Source organism: Tamandua tetradactyla, chromosome 22 (genome assembly GCF_023851605.1).
Source record: "Tamandua tetradactyla isolate mTamTet1 chromosome 22, mTamTet1.pri, whole genome shotgun sequence".
Taxonomy (NCBI): Eukaryota; Metazoa; Chordata; class Mammalia; order Pilosa; family Myrmecophagidae; genus Tamandua; species Tamandua tetradactyla.
The window spans coordinates 16,792,444-16,808,636 of NC_135348.1; the positions used below are offsets into that span (position 1 = coordinate 16,792,444).

Below are 16,193 nucleotides of genomic sequence, written 5' to 3' on the forward strand. Positions count from 1 at the left end.
ATTTCTTATAGCTTAGTCCCAGAACTAGTACAGTGTGCTCCTTCTGCATATTCTATTGGATAAAGTAGATAGGCCCAACTCATGTTCAAGGGGATGAAGACCAGGAGGCATAGTTCAATAGGGCCGTTAAAGTAACAGTTTCCTACAATCAGTTATCCTGAAAAGAGGTGAGGTGGGATGAACTAGAATGGTAGCTTTGGAGATGGTGAAAAACACTCAGTTTCTGGATATATTTTGATGCTAGAGACAACAAACATTAGGTGTGGCTCATGTGAAAAAGAGACGGTACTAAAAAATGATTATGAGAATTTTAAGAGTGCAGTAGACTAAGGTGAAGCATATTTTCAAGGAAAGGTAAGAAATTCAGCTTTAAGCATGTTGAATTTTTGAAGTCTTTTAGACATAGAAGATGTAAAGTAGGTAATTGTTTATTAGAGTCTGAATTCAGGGATTTCTTTTTTTTTGGTATATCATTATTTAAAATCAGGGACTGAATGAATTCACAAAGGAAATGAATGTAGATAGAGAAGATAAGAAGACCAAAGTGACAGCCTTACTTATGTTACTCCCATTTAAGAAATTAAGGACATTAAGAAGGAGCAACCAGTGAGGTAGTAGGTATAAAACCAAAAGAGTATGGTGTCTTGGAAGCCATCTAAAGGAAGCATTATCAAGACGGAGGAAATAATTTCTGCTATTTTGTCAAGTGGTCTTAGGACTGAAAATCATTGGATTTAGCAAGATGGAGGTTTTGGGTTACCTTGATAAAAGGATTTTTGTTGAATTAGTGTGACAGTCTGATTGGAGGGAATGAAGTAAAAGAGAGAAAAGGGGATGCTTTTGTGGAACTGGAGCTTTAAGGATCATTTATTTATTTATGCATATATATAGGAGAGGAGCAACATGGTTTTCAGCAGAAGAAACCATGTTTGAGGTATCAGTCTGAGATTACTAGACAAATAAATGACAATGTATAAATGCATAGAAGCTGAAACATCATTTCATGTTCAGCAAATTGCAAGTGATTTGATCTTGCTGAAGTGTTGTGTCTGATGCATGAGTGGCAGGAGATAAGATTGGAGATGAATTGTCATCTGATAAATATTTTTTGACTGCCCACTACTTGCTAGATATTGTTGTAGGCACTAGAGATATGGAGGCAAACAGGACAAATTCCCTGCCCTGATGGAGTTTATGTTCTTGTAGGTTGATGTTATTGAAGAGCTTTCAACTTTACCCTAAGGATTTTGGACTTTGTCTTGTAGGAGAATGGTTATAAACCTTGTGTTGCCACCCACTGATATGTTGTGTTAGTTTAGGGCTTTCTCAGGTATTTTATTATCAATAATAAAAATGTCAATAATTAATTTTATTCATAAATATAATATAAATATATAAAATATGATTCTTCTTACATCTTCTTGATTGGGAAAGGAAGTTAGTGGTAGGTCTCATCTTTTTCTCCCATTCCTGTGTTTTTTTTTCTTTTTCTCTCCTATTAACCTATTTCCTGTATGTGGGTTAGAAAATCTATTGTAGGTAGTACAAGTCCCATCAAAATGTTTCAGATCTGGAATTGACATGATATAGTATGAAAGGATAGATTAGAGATAGGCTGTTATAATAGTCTGTATGTGAGATAATGAGGAATTCACTTAAAGATATTTTTTGGAAAAAATATTAATGACTTGCTCTCCCATTTGGGAAGTGAGAGAAGCAGAGAACGTGGCAATGAGCATCAAGTCATTTATATATAATCTGATCCTTTTTATTTACCTGGAAGTATCCTCAAGTTGGAAGACTTTTTGATTTTTTAAAATCTGTAGTTTAAAATTGATTGTTGATCAGTGTAGCAGAAAAGTGGTTGAAGTGTATCTGGTGTATATTTGGGTATTTATTTGTATAGTATTATTATACTTTTCTTATTCTTTAATTATACCATCTATTTTTATTATAGGCATATTCACTAAGTACGTTTTATAGATTACATGATTTGTTTTTGCTTTAAAAAACATGCCATATATCCCATAATTTAAAGTAATAGATGGCTTTTAGGACTAGATGCATCTTTTAAAATTTGTTCTAAATTTTTCTTTTGTTTCTGGGTATAATGTAGAAAGTACACCAGCAGCAGTCACCTCTTTAACTGCGGCATCAGAGGAAGGATCTGAAAGCACAGCCTCCACTCGAAGGAGAGACTCGGGTATTGGGGGAGAAACAGCTACCAATTTAGGAAGCAGTGTGGATGTAGCTCCTCATACAGCACCTCCGAGTATCAGTGCAGGCCCAGATGCAATTAGTGAGGTGCTATGCACTCTTTCTTTAGAAGTCAATAAATCTCAGGAAACCAAAAACGATGGAGGAAATGAATTGGATAACAAGATTGCACCATCGGTTCCAGTTTCAAAAAATGTCAATGTGAAGGACATTCTCCGGAGTTTGGTTAACATACCAGCAGATGGAGTCACAGTGGATCCTGCCATTCTGCCACCAGCCTGTCTTGGAGCTCTTGGTGATCTATCTGTTGAACAACCTGTGCAGTTCAGATCTTTCGACAGGTACTGTAAATAGTCTGTTATTTAGTATACTTATATTTCTGAATTATAAAGATTTAAAGAGTAAACAGAAATTCAGTTTAACTCTGCTGAATTTTGTAACTTCAGCATTAGAAACGGATGGTTCATAAAAATTGCAGGGATATTTTTGTTGTATGGTTTGTATACCAATTCAATTTATTTATATATCAACAGGCCAATAAAATTATTTTAGCAATAATATTTCACTTGCAGGTTGTATGTTAAATAATGCAGTTTTCTTTGGTAATAACTTAAAAATATCCTATAATTACAAGCAGCTGACTTTTCCTTGCTTGCTGCCTGTACTGTGCCACCCTTTGTAAAAAACTAATGAACAAACTTGGAATCTAGAGATTCCAACCCATTCAGGAACTTAGAAGGTGTTCAGAACCCTCGTAGCTTGAGAAAGGTGACTGCAAATTCCTCTCTGTGTTGTTTTTGCTACCCTAAGAAATGTTTCACTAGCTTGCCTAAAAATTTTCATTGTGTATTGTTGTTTTCTGAAATTCTGTTAAAACTCATAATAGAATTATTAAATGTTCTTCTTTAAAAAATAATATTTTTATTTTGATATACGCCCTAAGTTGTAAAACAATTGCTAGTGCAAAGAACTTTTATTTTTATTGAGCCATTTGAAAGGAAGTTGCTGACAGAGTAGTCCGTCACTTCTGAGTACATTATTGTGTATTTTCTACCTAACTACAACATATTAATTGACCTAAGGAAATTAGCATTGATACATTACTACCTTCTAAATTTTGAACACCTTTCAAGTTTCGCTAATTGTCTCAAAAATGTCCTTGATAGCAGAAGGATACAGTTCAGAATTGTGTGTTGCATTTAGTAGTCTGGTCTTTTAATGTCCTTCAATTTGGAAGAATAGTTTCTCAGTCTTTCTTGAATTTGATGACTTTGACAATTTTAGATGGTTATAGTCCAGCTATTTTGTAGAATGCCCCTGAATTTAGATTTGTCTCATATTTCCACAGGATTAGATTTAGGTTAATTCATCTTTAGCAGGAGTGTCACAAAAATGATGCTGCATCCTGTTAAGTGGCACATGATTTTGTCTCATCACTGATGTTCACTTTGATCACTTATTAAAATAGTATTTTCTAGGTTTCTATACTGTGAGGGCATTCCTTGTGGGGAGGTACTATGAAACTTGATAAATATTCCATTCCTTATCAAACTTTCATTTTATTCATCATATGGTTTCATGGTTTCCTGTTTTATTCAGTGGGTTAAAATCTGTTATTATTTATGCTGATGCTCAGGTTGTCTGATTTCATCAGTGGAATCTTTTCCACATTGAGTTCTGTTTTCTTTTGGCATGACACTATCATAATTTAACCTTTCCTTGATGAATCTGTTTTATTGTTATTCATTTTTTTAATTGAAATATGTAGTGATATCTTCTTTAACTATTTAGTATGTTTTTTCTGTCAGGTTATTTGTTTCCTGTGTCTCCTGTTCTTTTAATTTCCTTTCATCTCCTAGTTTTCTACTTCAGAACTGTTGTGGATTGGAACTTTAGATTTCCAAGTTTATTAATATTGTTTATGTTAAGTAAGATTCTCTGAAAGAACATAGGAAATATATAACTTCAGTGAGAGTTTTTTGGCATCATTCTCTGCCATCTTGTGTCCACTGCCTCTACCTAAAGGTTAGGGCATTCTCTTTGAGTAGTAAGATTGACAGAAGTCTTCATTGAAGGTAAATGATGTATTGGTATACCTATAATATGAAAGTACAGATAATATGGCTACTTGATTTAAATGTCCTTTTTTAAATAGGCCTTATGACATGGGAATAAAAAATTGACTTTAAAAAATCAAACAAAACTGGGTTTGAGTCCTGGCTTTCTTACTAATTTAGTGAATTTGAAAGTTACTTTATCTCCCTAAACCAGTTTCCTTATCTCTAGATTGTGAATAGTAATAATGCCTAATAGCTAATCTATAGCACTTAACATGAAGAAATCAAATAATACATGTAAACATAGCTATCATATCTAATGAAACCTTTGGCTACTGCTGCTTTCTGTTGTGTGTAGTTGTTTATATAGCCACTAAATATTTGGAATGTGTATTACAGGTAAAAGGGTTATATTTCCAGTATATACATACAATTTGAACATATCAATAAAATGCCTAATCTGCTAAAAATGTACAAATGGTAGGAACAGGCAATTCAAATAAGAAGTGTTTTCAATAAGAAAGAATGTTGAATTTTTTCAAATGCCTTTTCTGCATCAATCAAGATGATCACATGGTTTTTCTGCTTTGATTAGAAGAAATACTTTTAATATGAAAATATATAATGATATATATATAATATATAATGATGATGTACTTCACTAATAATAAAGGAGATACATATTAAAATAATCACAAGATAATTTTCCCCTGTAAAATTAGCAGAGGTTTAAAACAAGTTTATAGAAATGTCCAATCTAAGGCATCCATCCAGGGAAAGATACCTTGGTTCAAGAAGGCCAGTGAAGTTCAGGGTTTCTCTCTCAAGTGAGAAGGCATATGGCAAACACAGTCAGGGCTTCTCTCTTGGCTGGAAGGGCACATGGCGAATACAGCGTCATCTTTTAGCTTTCTCTCCTGGCTTCTGGTTTCATGAAGCTCCCTGAGAGGCGTCTTCCTTCTTCATCTCCAGAGGTCGCTGCCTTGTGGACTCTCTGCTTCTTAGTGTTGCTCTCTCTGAATCTCTTATTCTCCAAAACGTTTCCTCTTCTATAGGACTCTGATAAACCAATCAAGACCAACCCAAATGGGTGGAGACATGTCGTCCCTTAATCCAGTTTAACAATCACTCTTGACTAAATCACATCATCCAGGGAGATGATCTGATTACACTTTCAAACATACAGTATTGAATAGAGATTATTCTACCTTTATGAAATGGGATTTATATTAAAACATGGCTTTTCTTAGGGGGCACACTTCCTTTCAGACCAGCACACTATTAGTGTGTATGTAGGTATGAGAAAGCATTTTTATACTGTTGGTGAGAGAGTATATTGGTATAATCTATTGGAAGGCAGAATGGTAGTATGGACTAATATTTAAAATATATTAACTTCTAGGAGTTTATCCAGAAGAAATACACAAGCATAAAATGTTTTCTACAACAGGAATTTCATAATTAAGCTAATGCTTTTTGAGCCTTTACTCTGTGCGATTTTCCTCTAAATGCATTATATATTTGTAGAAACTTTTCCCAGCCTACTTTATAGATGAAGAAAGTGAAGCACAGAGAAATTATGTAAGCAGTTTAAGATTTTATACTAAATAATGGCGGTGCTAAGTTTTGAAACTAGTCTATCTCTAGACCCTGTCCTGGACTGCTGTTTAATGCAGCAACAATAGCAATATTGTTTTGTAATAGTGAAAAATTGATTTATTTATAGTTGCCAATCAGTGAAGGATTGTATAGATATGTTATTTTCCATGCACTTAGTAAACAGTTTGCAGCCATTAAAGAGAAAAAAGACCAAAGGATATGAATTGATTTGAGATGCTATTGAAGTTAAGTGAAAAAAGTAGTGTAGAAATAGCTTGGAATGTATGATCCTGTTTTTTTAAAGCTAGATATTTATATAACCACATATGCCTTAAAAATATTTATCAAAATGTTAAAAAAATGGCTGTTTTTAAGGTATGAAGAGGTGAATGATTAGTTTTTTTTAGATGCTCAAGTTTTATGATTGATCCTATATTGAATAATCAGAAAAAAGATTTAAATATGAGTATAGATTTTTAAAATGTAATGTATTTATTTTGTTGTTTTTTAAATGTAATGTATTTAAAATGGTTGAAGAAAGTTAATTCCTTATTGATGACCAAAATTTCATGTATTTTGACATTTGTTTTTTTTTAAATAGTGTAGAAATTAAATCTTCACATTTTGATGAAATAAGTTTTCAGGTTAGGAAACCATGCCTACATAATATATTTCAAGGGGTTTATTGAGGTAGTAAGGAATGGGGAATTTTGGTGATAGCATTTTTCTGCATATCTGGTATGCATTTAGAATATTGTCTGATGGCAAGCAAATGACTCTGAATTATTTCCTCTCTCTTTTTCTTAGCAAGAGACACCTTTTGGAAAACTATTTTCATGCAGCCATAGACCTGTGGAATATCCTTGGGAATTTCAAAGCATCCCTCTTATCATGTATTTATCTCAGGAATGCTGTGACATAAATCACAACTCTCCTCATATCTTAAGAATTATCAGCTTCCAAGCTATAGCTGGAAAGTTTAGAGTAACAGCTACATGAGTGAAATCCTGCTGAAAGGTTGTGGGCCTTTCTTTGTTAACAGCATGTTGATTCCCATGCCAAAACTCCTGCTTTTATCTAATTTGAAGATCCTCTCTGGTGATTAGTGGATGCCAAGGATTTATCTTGATAAAGTTCAAGGGCTGGTTTGGCTTTTCAACTGGATCCTAAGGGACAAAAGTGCTAGGCTTAAAATGCTCTTTCTCCTTTACTGAATTATTTATACCTTTAACAAAATAGCATTTATGTCTAGGTTTCTGATGAATCTATTTGAAACTGATAAAATTCTGAAATGGAAGTTCTGAACATTGTAATTTGTAAGACATTGTTGCTATTCATTATTGTTAATAAGTAAAATAAATTTTCAAAAAGTCTCGTAAGGTCAACAGTATTTTCACTTGTTCACTGTGGAATCTTAGGAAGATTACTTGACTACTTCATTCTCATCTGTAAAATGGGGATAATAGAGTGTAGTACCTACCCACAGTTTGTTGTAATATTAAATGAGATAAATCTTTTACGTCCTTAGCACAGTGCCTAACAAATATTAAATACTCAATAAAATTAGTAACTCTTTAAAGATAAAAATCCCTATAATACGTACAGTTTTATCTTTTTAATATTGGATTTTGAATTGATAGTTTGGAAAACTAGCCTGTATAACTGGTTACCTGTCTTTGCAGTTCTTTATACCAAAAAGTTTAAAGTGCTTTTTATTAAAATTGATGGTGTATATTAAAAAATTCAGACAATTATCTGTTTCTAAAATATTAAAAAATATTTGTGTGTTTCTTAAATGGAATAAAAGCAGTAGCCTGAGAAGTATCCCCAGCACATTTTGTGGCATATAACTTCTCAAAGTTTTGTTAAATAAATATTTTATTTTCTTTGTGTTTTCCAAAACATTATTAAAGGCATGATGTGAAATGCTTAATGCTTGCATAATTATCTGAAGAAGTATTAAATTTAATGTCAGGATTTTCTTAAAACTGTAGGACATGTTTTCTAGTGTAGATTTACACTTTTATTCAATAGGATAAATATTGAGAGGTTGAAGATCCTCTTTGTTGAAGATTTTTGTATTTTATATCCACTGTAACTTTATAATAATAAAAACTGTTGGTAAAGGGAATGAAAATATCTCAGATCTGCTTACTGCTTAATGTTCTTTTAACTGGAACATCATGGCTTTGAATTTTTTTATGTGTCCCAAAGCCAAAGCAGTCAGTAGTATGCTAATTCCTCAGAATTTATTTGATTCAGTCAATGAATTTGAAAATTGACTAACTTTATTTCTCTGTTATCTAATTAGCTGACCTAAAGAATACAACTGTTCTAATTTGTAAGCTGCTGGAATGTAATATACTAGTAGTGGAACCGTTTTTAAAAAGTGGAATTTATTAAGTTGCTAGTTTATAGTTGTAAGGCTTGAAAATGTCCAAATTAAAGCAAGGCTATAAAAATATCCAATCTAAGGCATCCAAGGAAATATACCTTTGTTCAAGAAGGCCGATGACATCCAGGGTTTCTCTCTCAGCTGGAAAGGCACATGGCTAGATCTGCTAGCCTTCTCTTCAGCAGCTTCCCTGGGGCTCTGTCTGTTCTGGTGGCTCTGTCAGTTTTGGGGGCTCTGTCCGTTCGGTGGCTCTGTCGGTTTTGGTGGCTTGTCCGCAGCCGTCTCGTTCGGCTTCTGATCCCCGGCCGGCGAAGGGAACAGGAGGGGAGAAAGAGACAGGCGCAGGCAAACCAACTCGAGTGACAAACACGGGTTCGAGGCACGCAACGGTTGTGAGCACAGACCTTTACTGGAGTTAAGCTTGCATTCTCTGTTACAGGTTCCGCGCGGGCGAAATATCCCGCGGGGGAATAACCTCTATGCGGCCGTCAGGCACGGCTCCCTGTGGGTCGTCTCCACCCACCCCGTCCGGGTAACCTCTTATATACTGTGCCCAAACCCAATAGGTTAGTGCCACGTATACAGAGGTGATTGGAAGATAGGGTTGGTGGGCGTGTGCGTCATTTGCGGAAGCAGGATGTGAGCGCCATCTTGGCTCACTCGATGGGCGGGGGGAACTCTAGAGCAGGCTGCAGCGTGTCCACTAGGCCAAACCCGGAAAGCGGCTCTCTACATCTCCCCCTTTTTGTTTTTATAAGAGGCATGGTCCGTAGACCGTATTCTTGTACCCAGTGTCTCTATTGATGATGGTGCTCCCGTGGGCCTGAGTGGCTCACAACATAGTTTGGTGCTTTGGGGAGTCTGGACTAGGCTCGCGTCATCACACGACGGAGCCTCTGGCACCGACCAGAATGCTCACCTCATATAGAGACCGGAGAGTCCGTGAACTGGATACCACGTGACTCCTCCCTGCAGTGCTTCGCCTCGCAACTGGGTCAAGCGGGGATTATGAGAGCGACAGCCAGGGCATAGGAAACGCTGCGGAGGCCTCGGTGCAATGGCTAGAGCCAAGCCCAGTCTGGCCAGGACTGCGGCCGCAGCTCCACCGTCGAGGCGGCTAGGCGCGCAAAATTAACAGCCTCTGGTGCCTAGCTAAACACGGGTAGTGGCCAGGGAGCCTGCAACAAACCTTGCTGACAAGAGCTTTGCCCCAGGTGATTCAGACGGGCTATCTATCGAGGAGGGACGCACACCCACATTTGACTGGGAAGACATAGCTAACATGGTAGAAACACGTAGTTGCTGCTGTGTCTGGAACAAGCGTTCTAACAAACATTTAACAGTGACTAAGCCCACTAATAGTCCCACTGCCACGAGAATCCAAGTAGTCAAATTGGGCCAAGAGAACCATGAGGTGACTCGGTTCCACAGACTTTGTACAGTCTCGCCCAGTTTGGAAAGGTCGAAGGCAACGGGGGTTATTAAAACTGGTCCCCCTTCTAAACAATCGAAGGGTGACCGGCGCTTTCGTTGCTATCTCGTCAGTCGCCGCCGTCATCAGCAGAGTTGGAGGCCTGATCTGATGGTTCAGGTTGAAGGCTTGTTGGTTTTTTAGGCAACAGCTCCGTGGCCTCCTCGGGCGATGTCACGGTTCTCACCAGTCTTTCCGGAACCCACACTGGTTGACGTCCTGGTTCCTAGGGAAAAACACAAACAGAGCCTCTGGCCCAGCTGAGTACTGGGTCAGGGCCTTGCCATTGTCCTGACAGGACATCCTTCCAACGGACTAGACCTCTATGTGGAGGACTCGGAGTAGTGTGCTGAAGAGCAGGTGTCATTCCTAGTGAATTTTCATTTAAAAAATTGTACGTAAACAAGGCTATAGACAGTTGAGCCTTTGGGGACAGGCCGTGACCTATTCCCCCTTTCTGTTTCTTTAGTAAGTCTTTGATGTCTAAGATGAAAATAGACCAATGCTCTGGCAGAGCTGAGAGAAGGGGCAACCCCATCTGAACAGGTCCTAAGGACTCCATGCAATTATTAATGGCTCTTAAATCATGTAACAATCTCCATCTGCCTGATTTTTTTTTTATGACGAATACGGGTGTGTTCCAAGGCGATGTGGAGGGAATGATATGGCTCTCTTTTAGCTGTATAGACACTAGAGTATGCAATGCTGACAGCTTTTCTTTTGGTAAGGGCCACTGAGGCACCCACACCGGGGTACTGGTCTTCCACTTTAGTTTTATAGGTGTGGGTGGGAGTCTCCCCTCAGTGGCCCCTAGGAAAAACCCAGGCCTCGTCTGTCAGAATTGGAGACAGCTTGTATAGGCCTTGCGCGCCCGTGCAATGAGGCTCCTAAGCCTTTGCCGGGGACATATCCCATTCCTTTTAACAAGCGCTTAGAAGTTGGAGAGCAGCCACTGTAATTACCTGATTCGGCCACCAGAGGGAGCCCGTGGTGAGGGTTTTTGGCGAGATCACCAAAACCATTCACCGGAAGCCGCCGCGTCCCTGCAGCAGGCGCTGGCGGGGCGGAAGGCTGCGTGGGTGAGACAGGGGGCCTCCCCCAATCGATCAGCGGAGGCGCGTCTGCACCCTCGGTCTCATCACCATCTGACTCTGAGTCAGAGGTGTCTGAACTAGCGCCAGACTCTGGCGGCTTACAAGTGGGCGGCTCACTTTCACAGGAGCCGTCCGCTAAAAGGGTCTTTAAGGGAGCTAACAAAGGTAAACTTCCGGACTGCCCCATGCTTGCAGTCGGCACTGTACTTTAATCACTCGGAGAGCTCTTCCGAGTCCCCGGGGCTACCTGAAAGCCCGCGGGCCTTAACTCTCACGTAATAAGAAGTACTCACCTTCTCGCGGTGATCAAACGCGGGAAGTCCGCTGCGAACTCAAGAAGCACGTCCTCACCAGCTCGGGGAAAGGCAGCAGAAGAGTTCCCCGTACGGGCCACCACTTGTCCGCAGCCGTCTCGTTCGGCTTCTGATCCCCGGCCGGCGAAGGGAACAGGAGGGGAGAAAGAGACAGGCGCAGGCAAACCAACTCGAGTGACAAACACGGGTTCGAGGCACGCAACGGTTGTGAGCACAGACCTTTACTGGAGTTAAGCTTGCATTCTCTGTTACAGGTTCCGCGCGGGCGAAATATCCCGCGGGGGAACAACCTCTATGCGGCCGTCAGGCACGGCTCCCTGTGGGTCGTCTCCACCCACCCCGTCCGGGTAACCTCTTATATACTGTGCCCAAACCCAATAGGTTAGTGCCACGTATACAGAGGTGATTGGAAGATAGGGTTGGTGGGCGTGTGCGTCATTTGCGGAAGCAGGATGTGAGCGCCATCTTGGCTCACTCGATGGGCGGGGGGAACTCTAGAGCAGGCTGCAGCGTGTCCACTAGGCCAAACCCGGAAAGCGGCTCTCTACAGTGGCTCTCTTGGCTTTAGTGGTTCTAAAGCTTTTTCAAAATGGTTCCCTCTTAAAGGGCTCCAGTAAGCAACCCCACCTTGAATGGGCGGAGACACATCTCCATGGAAACCATCTAATCAAAAGTTACCACCCACAATTGGGTGGGTCATATCTCCATGGAAACAATAAAAAAGGTTCCATCTGGCAATACTGAATGAGGATTAAAGGACATGGCTTTTCTGGGGTATACAACAGATTCAAACTGATACAACAACTATTTCCATTTGTAAGCTCATATGTTTTTATATTTTAATAATAGGATATATATGCTTTTGTGTCTTGGATATCTTTATTACCAATACCTGAAGATGTTTAGAGGTCAGTATTATTGTGCTGATGTTTTGCAACTCTGTGAACATATTAAAAAGCATTTATTGTACACTTCAAGTGGGTTAACTGTATGTAATGTAAATTATATCTCACTAAAATTGTTTAAAAAAAGATCAATATGAAGAAACAGTTCAGGCTCTGGTTTCAGACAAACCTGGATTTGTAGGGTAGTACTGTTATTTACTTTGGCAAATTACTTTACCTCTGAGCTATTTTGATTTTTAAAATGGAAATAATAGGATTGTTTTGAGAATTAAATAATGGTTCCTGGAATATTATCAGTACTGAATAAATCCTCCACCTATTATAATTTGTAACTTTATATTGCATGACAGAATCTTATAGGAGTGCAGAGAATGGTGCATTATTAATGTTGACATAGGGAATCTGGGGAGTTTGAGCAAGGTTTTGAAAGGTGAGTAGGAGTTTGCTCAAGTGTATAAGAAATGTTGGGTTAAATGTAACTCTATGTAGTATGCAACATTTCAGATGCATCATTCCTGAGGATATGTGAAAGGTCTTAGACAATTTTTATTGAACTGAATAAATAATCTCTATTATTCATGATTAAAAATAGTTATCAATGGCAATAAGATAAAGATGAGAAATGAGGTCAAGTTCTTATCCTTAATTAACCATGTCATTTTGAACAATAGTGATTATGCATTTTATGAAACATCTGTAGTAACTTTTCTTCTATTACCAGTTTTTCCAGCATTTTTAAATGCAAATGTTCAAATATAGAAGTTAAAATGGTAGTACAGTGAACATCCATGTAGCCGTTACAAAGATTAGCCCTTTACTATATTTGCTTCGTCACATGTCTCCATATATCCATCCCTCTATCTACCAATCAGTCTTATTTTTTGATGCATCTGAGAGTAAATTACAGACATCAGTACACTTTAATGTTTAACACTTCAGCTTGCTGATCTCTAACTAGTAAGTAATATATTTTTTAAAATACAGTTGCATACAAGGAAATGCACAAATATTAAGTGTACAATTTGATGAGTTTTGACAAATTCATATACCTGTGTATCCGCAACCCCACATCAAAAGTTCATCTGGTAGCATAACATTGTGAATACAGTTAACACCATTGGTTTGTACATTTGAAAGTGGTTAAAATGTGACATTTTAAGTTTCATATATGCCACCACAATCAAAAGTTTTTCAAAAAAGTAATAAAAAGAGTAGGGGTTAAAAAAAAAAGGAAAAATTGCCCTTAAAAATAAAAAGTAGGGCGGGCCACGGTGGCTCAGTAGGCAAAATTCTCACCTGCTATCCTATAGACCCGAGTTCGATCTCTGGTGCCTGCCCATGGAGAAATAAATAAGTAAATAAAAATTTAAAAGTAAAAAGTAATTGTTAGGCTTTGAAATTTGGACTGGCTTGTTGCAAAGAAAACCTAAGTGATCCTTGTAATTTAAAGTACTGTTCTTCTATCGCATGAATACATGAGAATCTACTGCAAATCAGGCAGTGTGCTACTTGTTAAGGATATGATTGTAATTAAGTTGAATGTGCTACCAGAAAAGAAAAAGAAAAAGATATCATTACCCCTCCAATTGCTCTTATGCTCTTTCTAGGCCAATTTCTGTCCCCATTTCCCAGAGGTGGTGATTTGTTCTGATTTTTTTCCACTATAGATTAGTTCTGCCTCTTCTAGAACTTCATGTAAAAGAAAACATAAAGTATATTTTCTTTTGCTAAAGTCTTCTTTCACTTAGAATAATATTTTTGAGGTTCATCTCTGTTTCTGTGTTTATGTTCCCTGTATAAACATACCTTTCTCTAGTTTTGGATTATCATAGATGAAGCCTATGAAGATTATTGTGTAAATCTTTTTTGTGAACATAAGTTTTGTTGGGTAAATACCTGTGTTCTAGTTTGCTAGCTGCCGGAATGTGCAGTATACCAGAAACGAAATGATTTTTAAAAAGGGGAATTTAATAAGTTACTAGTTTACCGTTCTAAGGCCAAGAAAATGTCCCAATTAGAGTAAGTCAATAGAAATGTCCAATCAAAGACATCCAGTAAAAGATACCTTGGTTCAAGAAGGCCGATGAAGTTCAGGGTTTCTCTCTCAAGTGAGAAGGCACATGGTGAACACAGTCACGGTTTCTCTCTTGGCTGGAAGGGCACATGGTGAGCATGGCGTCATCTGACAGCTTTCTCTCTTGGCTTCCTGTTTCGTGAAGCTCCCTGGGAGGCGTTTTCATTCTTCATCTCCAAAGCATTGGCCGATGGACTCTCTGCTTCTCGTGGCTATGTCATTCTCTGCTCCCTTTGAATCTCTCATTCTCTAAAATGTTTCCTCTTTTATAGGACTCCAGTAAACCAAATGGGTAGAGGCACACTTCCCCTAATCCAGTTTAACAACCATTCTTGATTGGGTTATATCTCCAGGGAGATGATCTCATTACATACAGTATTGAATAGGGATTATTCTGCCTTTACGAAATGGGATTTTGATTAAAACATGGCTTTTCAAAGGCACATACATCCTTTCAAACCAGCACAACCTATGAGTGGAATTGCTGGGTCACAGAGTCGATGTAAGAGTCATAAATTTTAATTATAAAAAAAATCTCATTTTACTAAATATTATCTTCTATTTCATATTGTTCCTGTGAATATTTACCTATTATATGCAAAAGCCAGATCTGGTTGGTTCTTTCCTTTGCTAACAAATATGAACATACATTTTACAAATATATTCTGCCCCCAACTCCAAAAGGTTGTTAGAGAATAGGTAGCTAGGGATTGCTTAAATAATAGATTTGTAAATTTCTGCCTAGAATAGGAAATACACAAATTACAGTTTGTAGTTTTTTTCTGAATGTACCACTATACACCTACATGCAAACACAGACATACACACAGAGGTCATATCTACACCCCCTAAAGTCAATAATCTTCATCTGATATAACCTACCATGATTTAAGCATGCTGTTTTGGATTAGGGGCTCAGGTGGCTGTTGCTTCTATTTTTTAGTGTATAGTTAACATTGGCAGTCACCCTTATAATGATGTGACACCAGCTACCCCAAGTACATTGAATAAGTCATGCCTAGCACGAAAGAACTTGATTTAATTGGTAACAGTGTTTGCCCTCATATGTAGGCAATGAGATAAAACAGATCCTATTTGGCTTTCTGTTATCTCTTTCTGAAATAACAGAAAGTATTTTTAAAGTATTAGCATTATATAATTTCCACTTTTGAAATACATTTATTGGGATCAAGAATCTAAGTAACTTTATTTAGAAACTGAATACCTTAAAACTGTTAAGGGAATATTTGCAGCTTGCAGTTACAATATTGTCAACAAAAGATGTGATTAAATAAATTGAATATTGAAGACTTTAGTTTATGTAAACCATAAGTACATCAGGTAATTAAAAGTAAGCACTGCTGTGGGAGTGCATTATATATCAGCTATCCTCCTTACCTCATTAACTCTGTTTTTGCATGTTTATGGAGGTAACTTCAATTAAAAATGCTTTTAAGTTGTGCCTAACAAGGTCTTTTAGTAACTCCTTTGGTATAAAGTATTACACTTTAATTGAAATCAGTATAACATAAATATCTACATTTGAATAATATGCAAGATGAACAACATTGATTACTTGATATTTTTGCATCTTGCTTTTATACCTATGCATTGTTTGTCTACATAATGCTATTAAACTACAGTCTTTAGGGATTAAAAAAGAATAACCTTGGTTGTTTACTCCATTTTTTTTTTTTTTGCCTTATAAGATTTCTAAGGTTTTATGATTTCCAATTAGCAGTACTTTAAAATCCTTATGGAAACATGTTGAGTGTTCTATTTGATTCTGGGGTTAAGATAAAGTTAATCACTTTTCCATTTGAGTGACAAAATGTTTCCTTTTTTATATACCTTTTAATAATGTATAACTTAGTTTGGATAATTAAAAATGATTCTATTTTAAGAATACTGTATGGTTAAGGAAGTGTTAAAAGGGATTGTTATATTTCCATAGGACATTGTCTTAGCTCTGAAAAATTGAAATGCAGATTAATATTAAATATTCTGCCAATATAAAAAGATTTTATATTGGGAGACTATTCTAAATTGTACATTAAAATAAAGGAA

General features: G+C 37.4%; 1 protein-coding gene across 2 annotated transcripts in view; it reads left to right on the forward strand.

The window, feature by feature from the left end:
- LRBA (LPS responsive beige-like anchor protein) overlaps positions 1-16,193 on the forward strand; it is a 1,037,640-nt gene that overhangs the window by 259,868 nt on the left and 761,579 nt on the right. For both annotated transcript variants that reach the window (XM_077139839.1, XM_077139840.1), the window contains one exon: positions 2,117-2,558. In XM_077139839.1, coding sequence (XP_076995954.1) covers positions 2,117-2,558 — 442 coding nt within the window. The remainder of the gene's footprint in view (positions 1-2,116; positions 2,559-16,193) is intronic.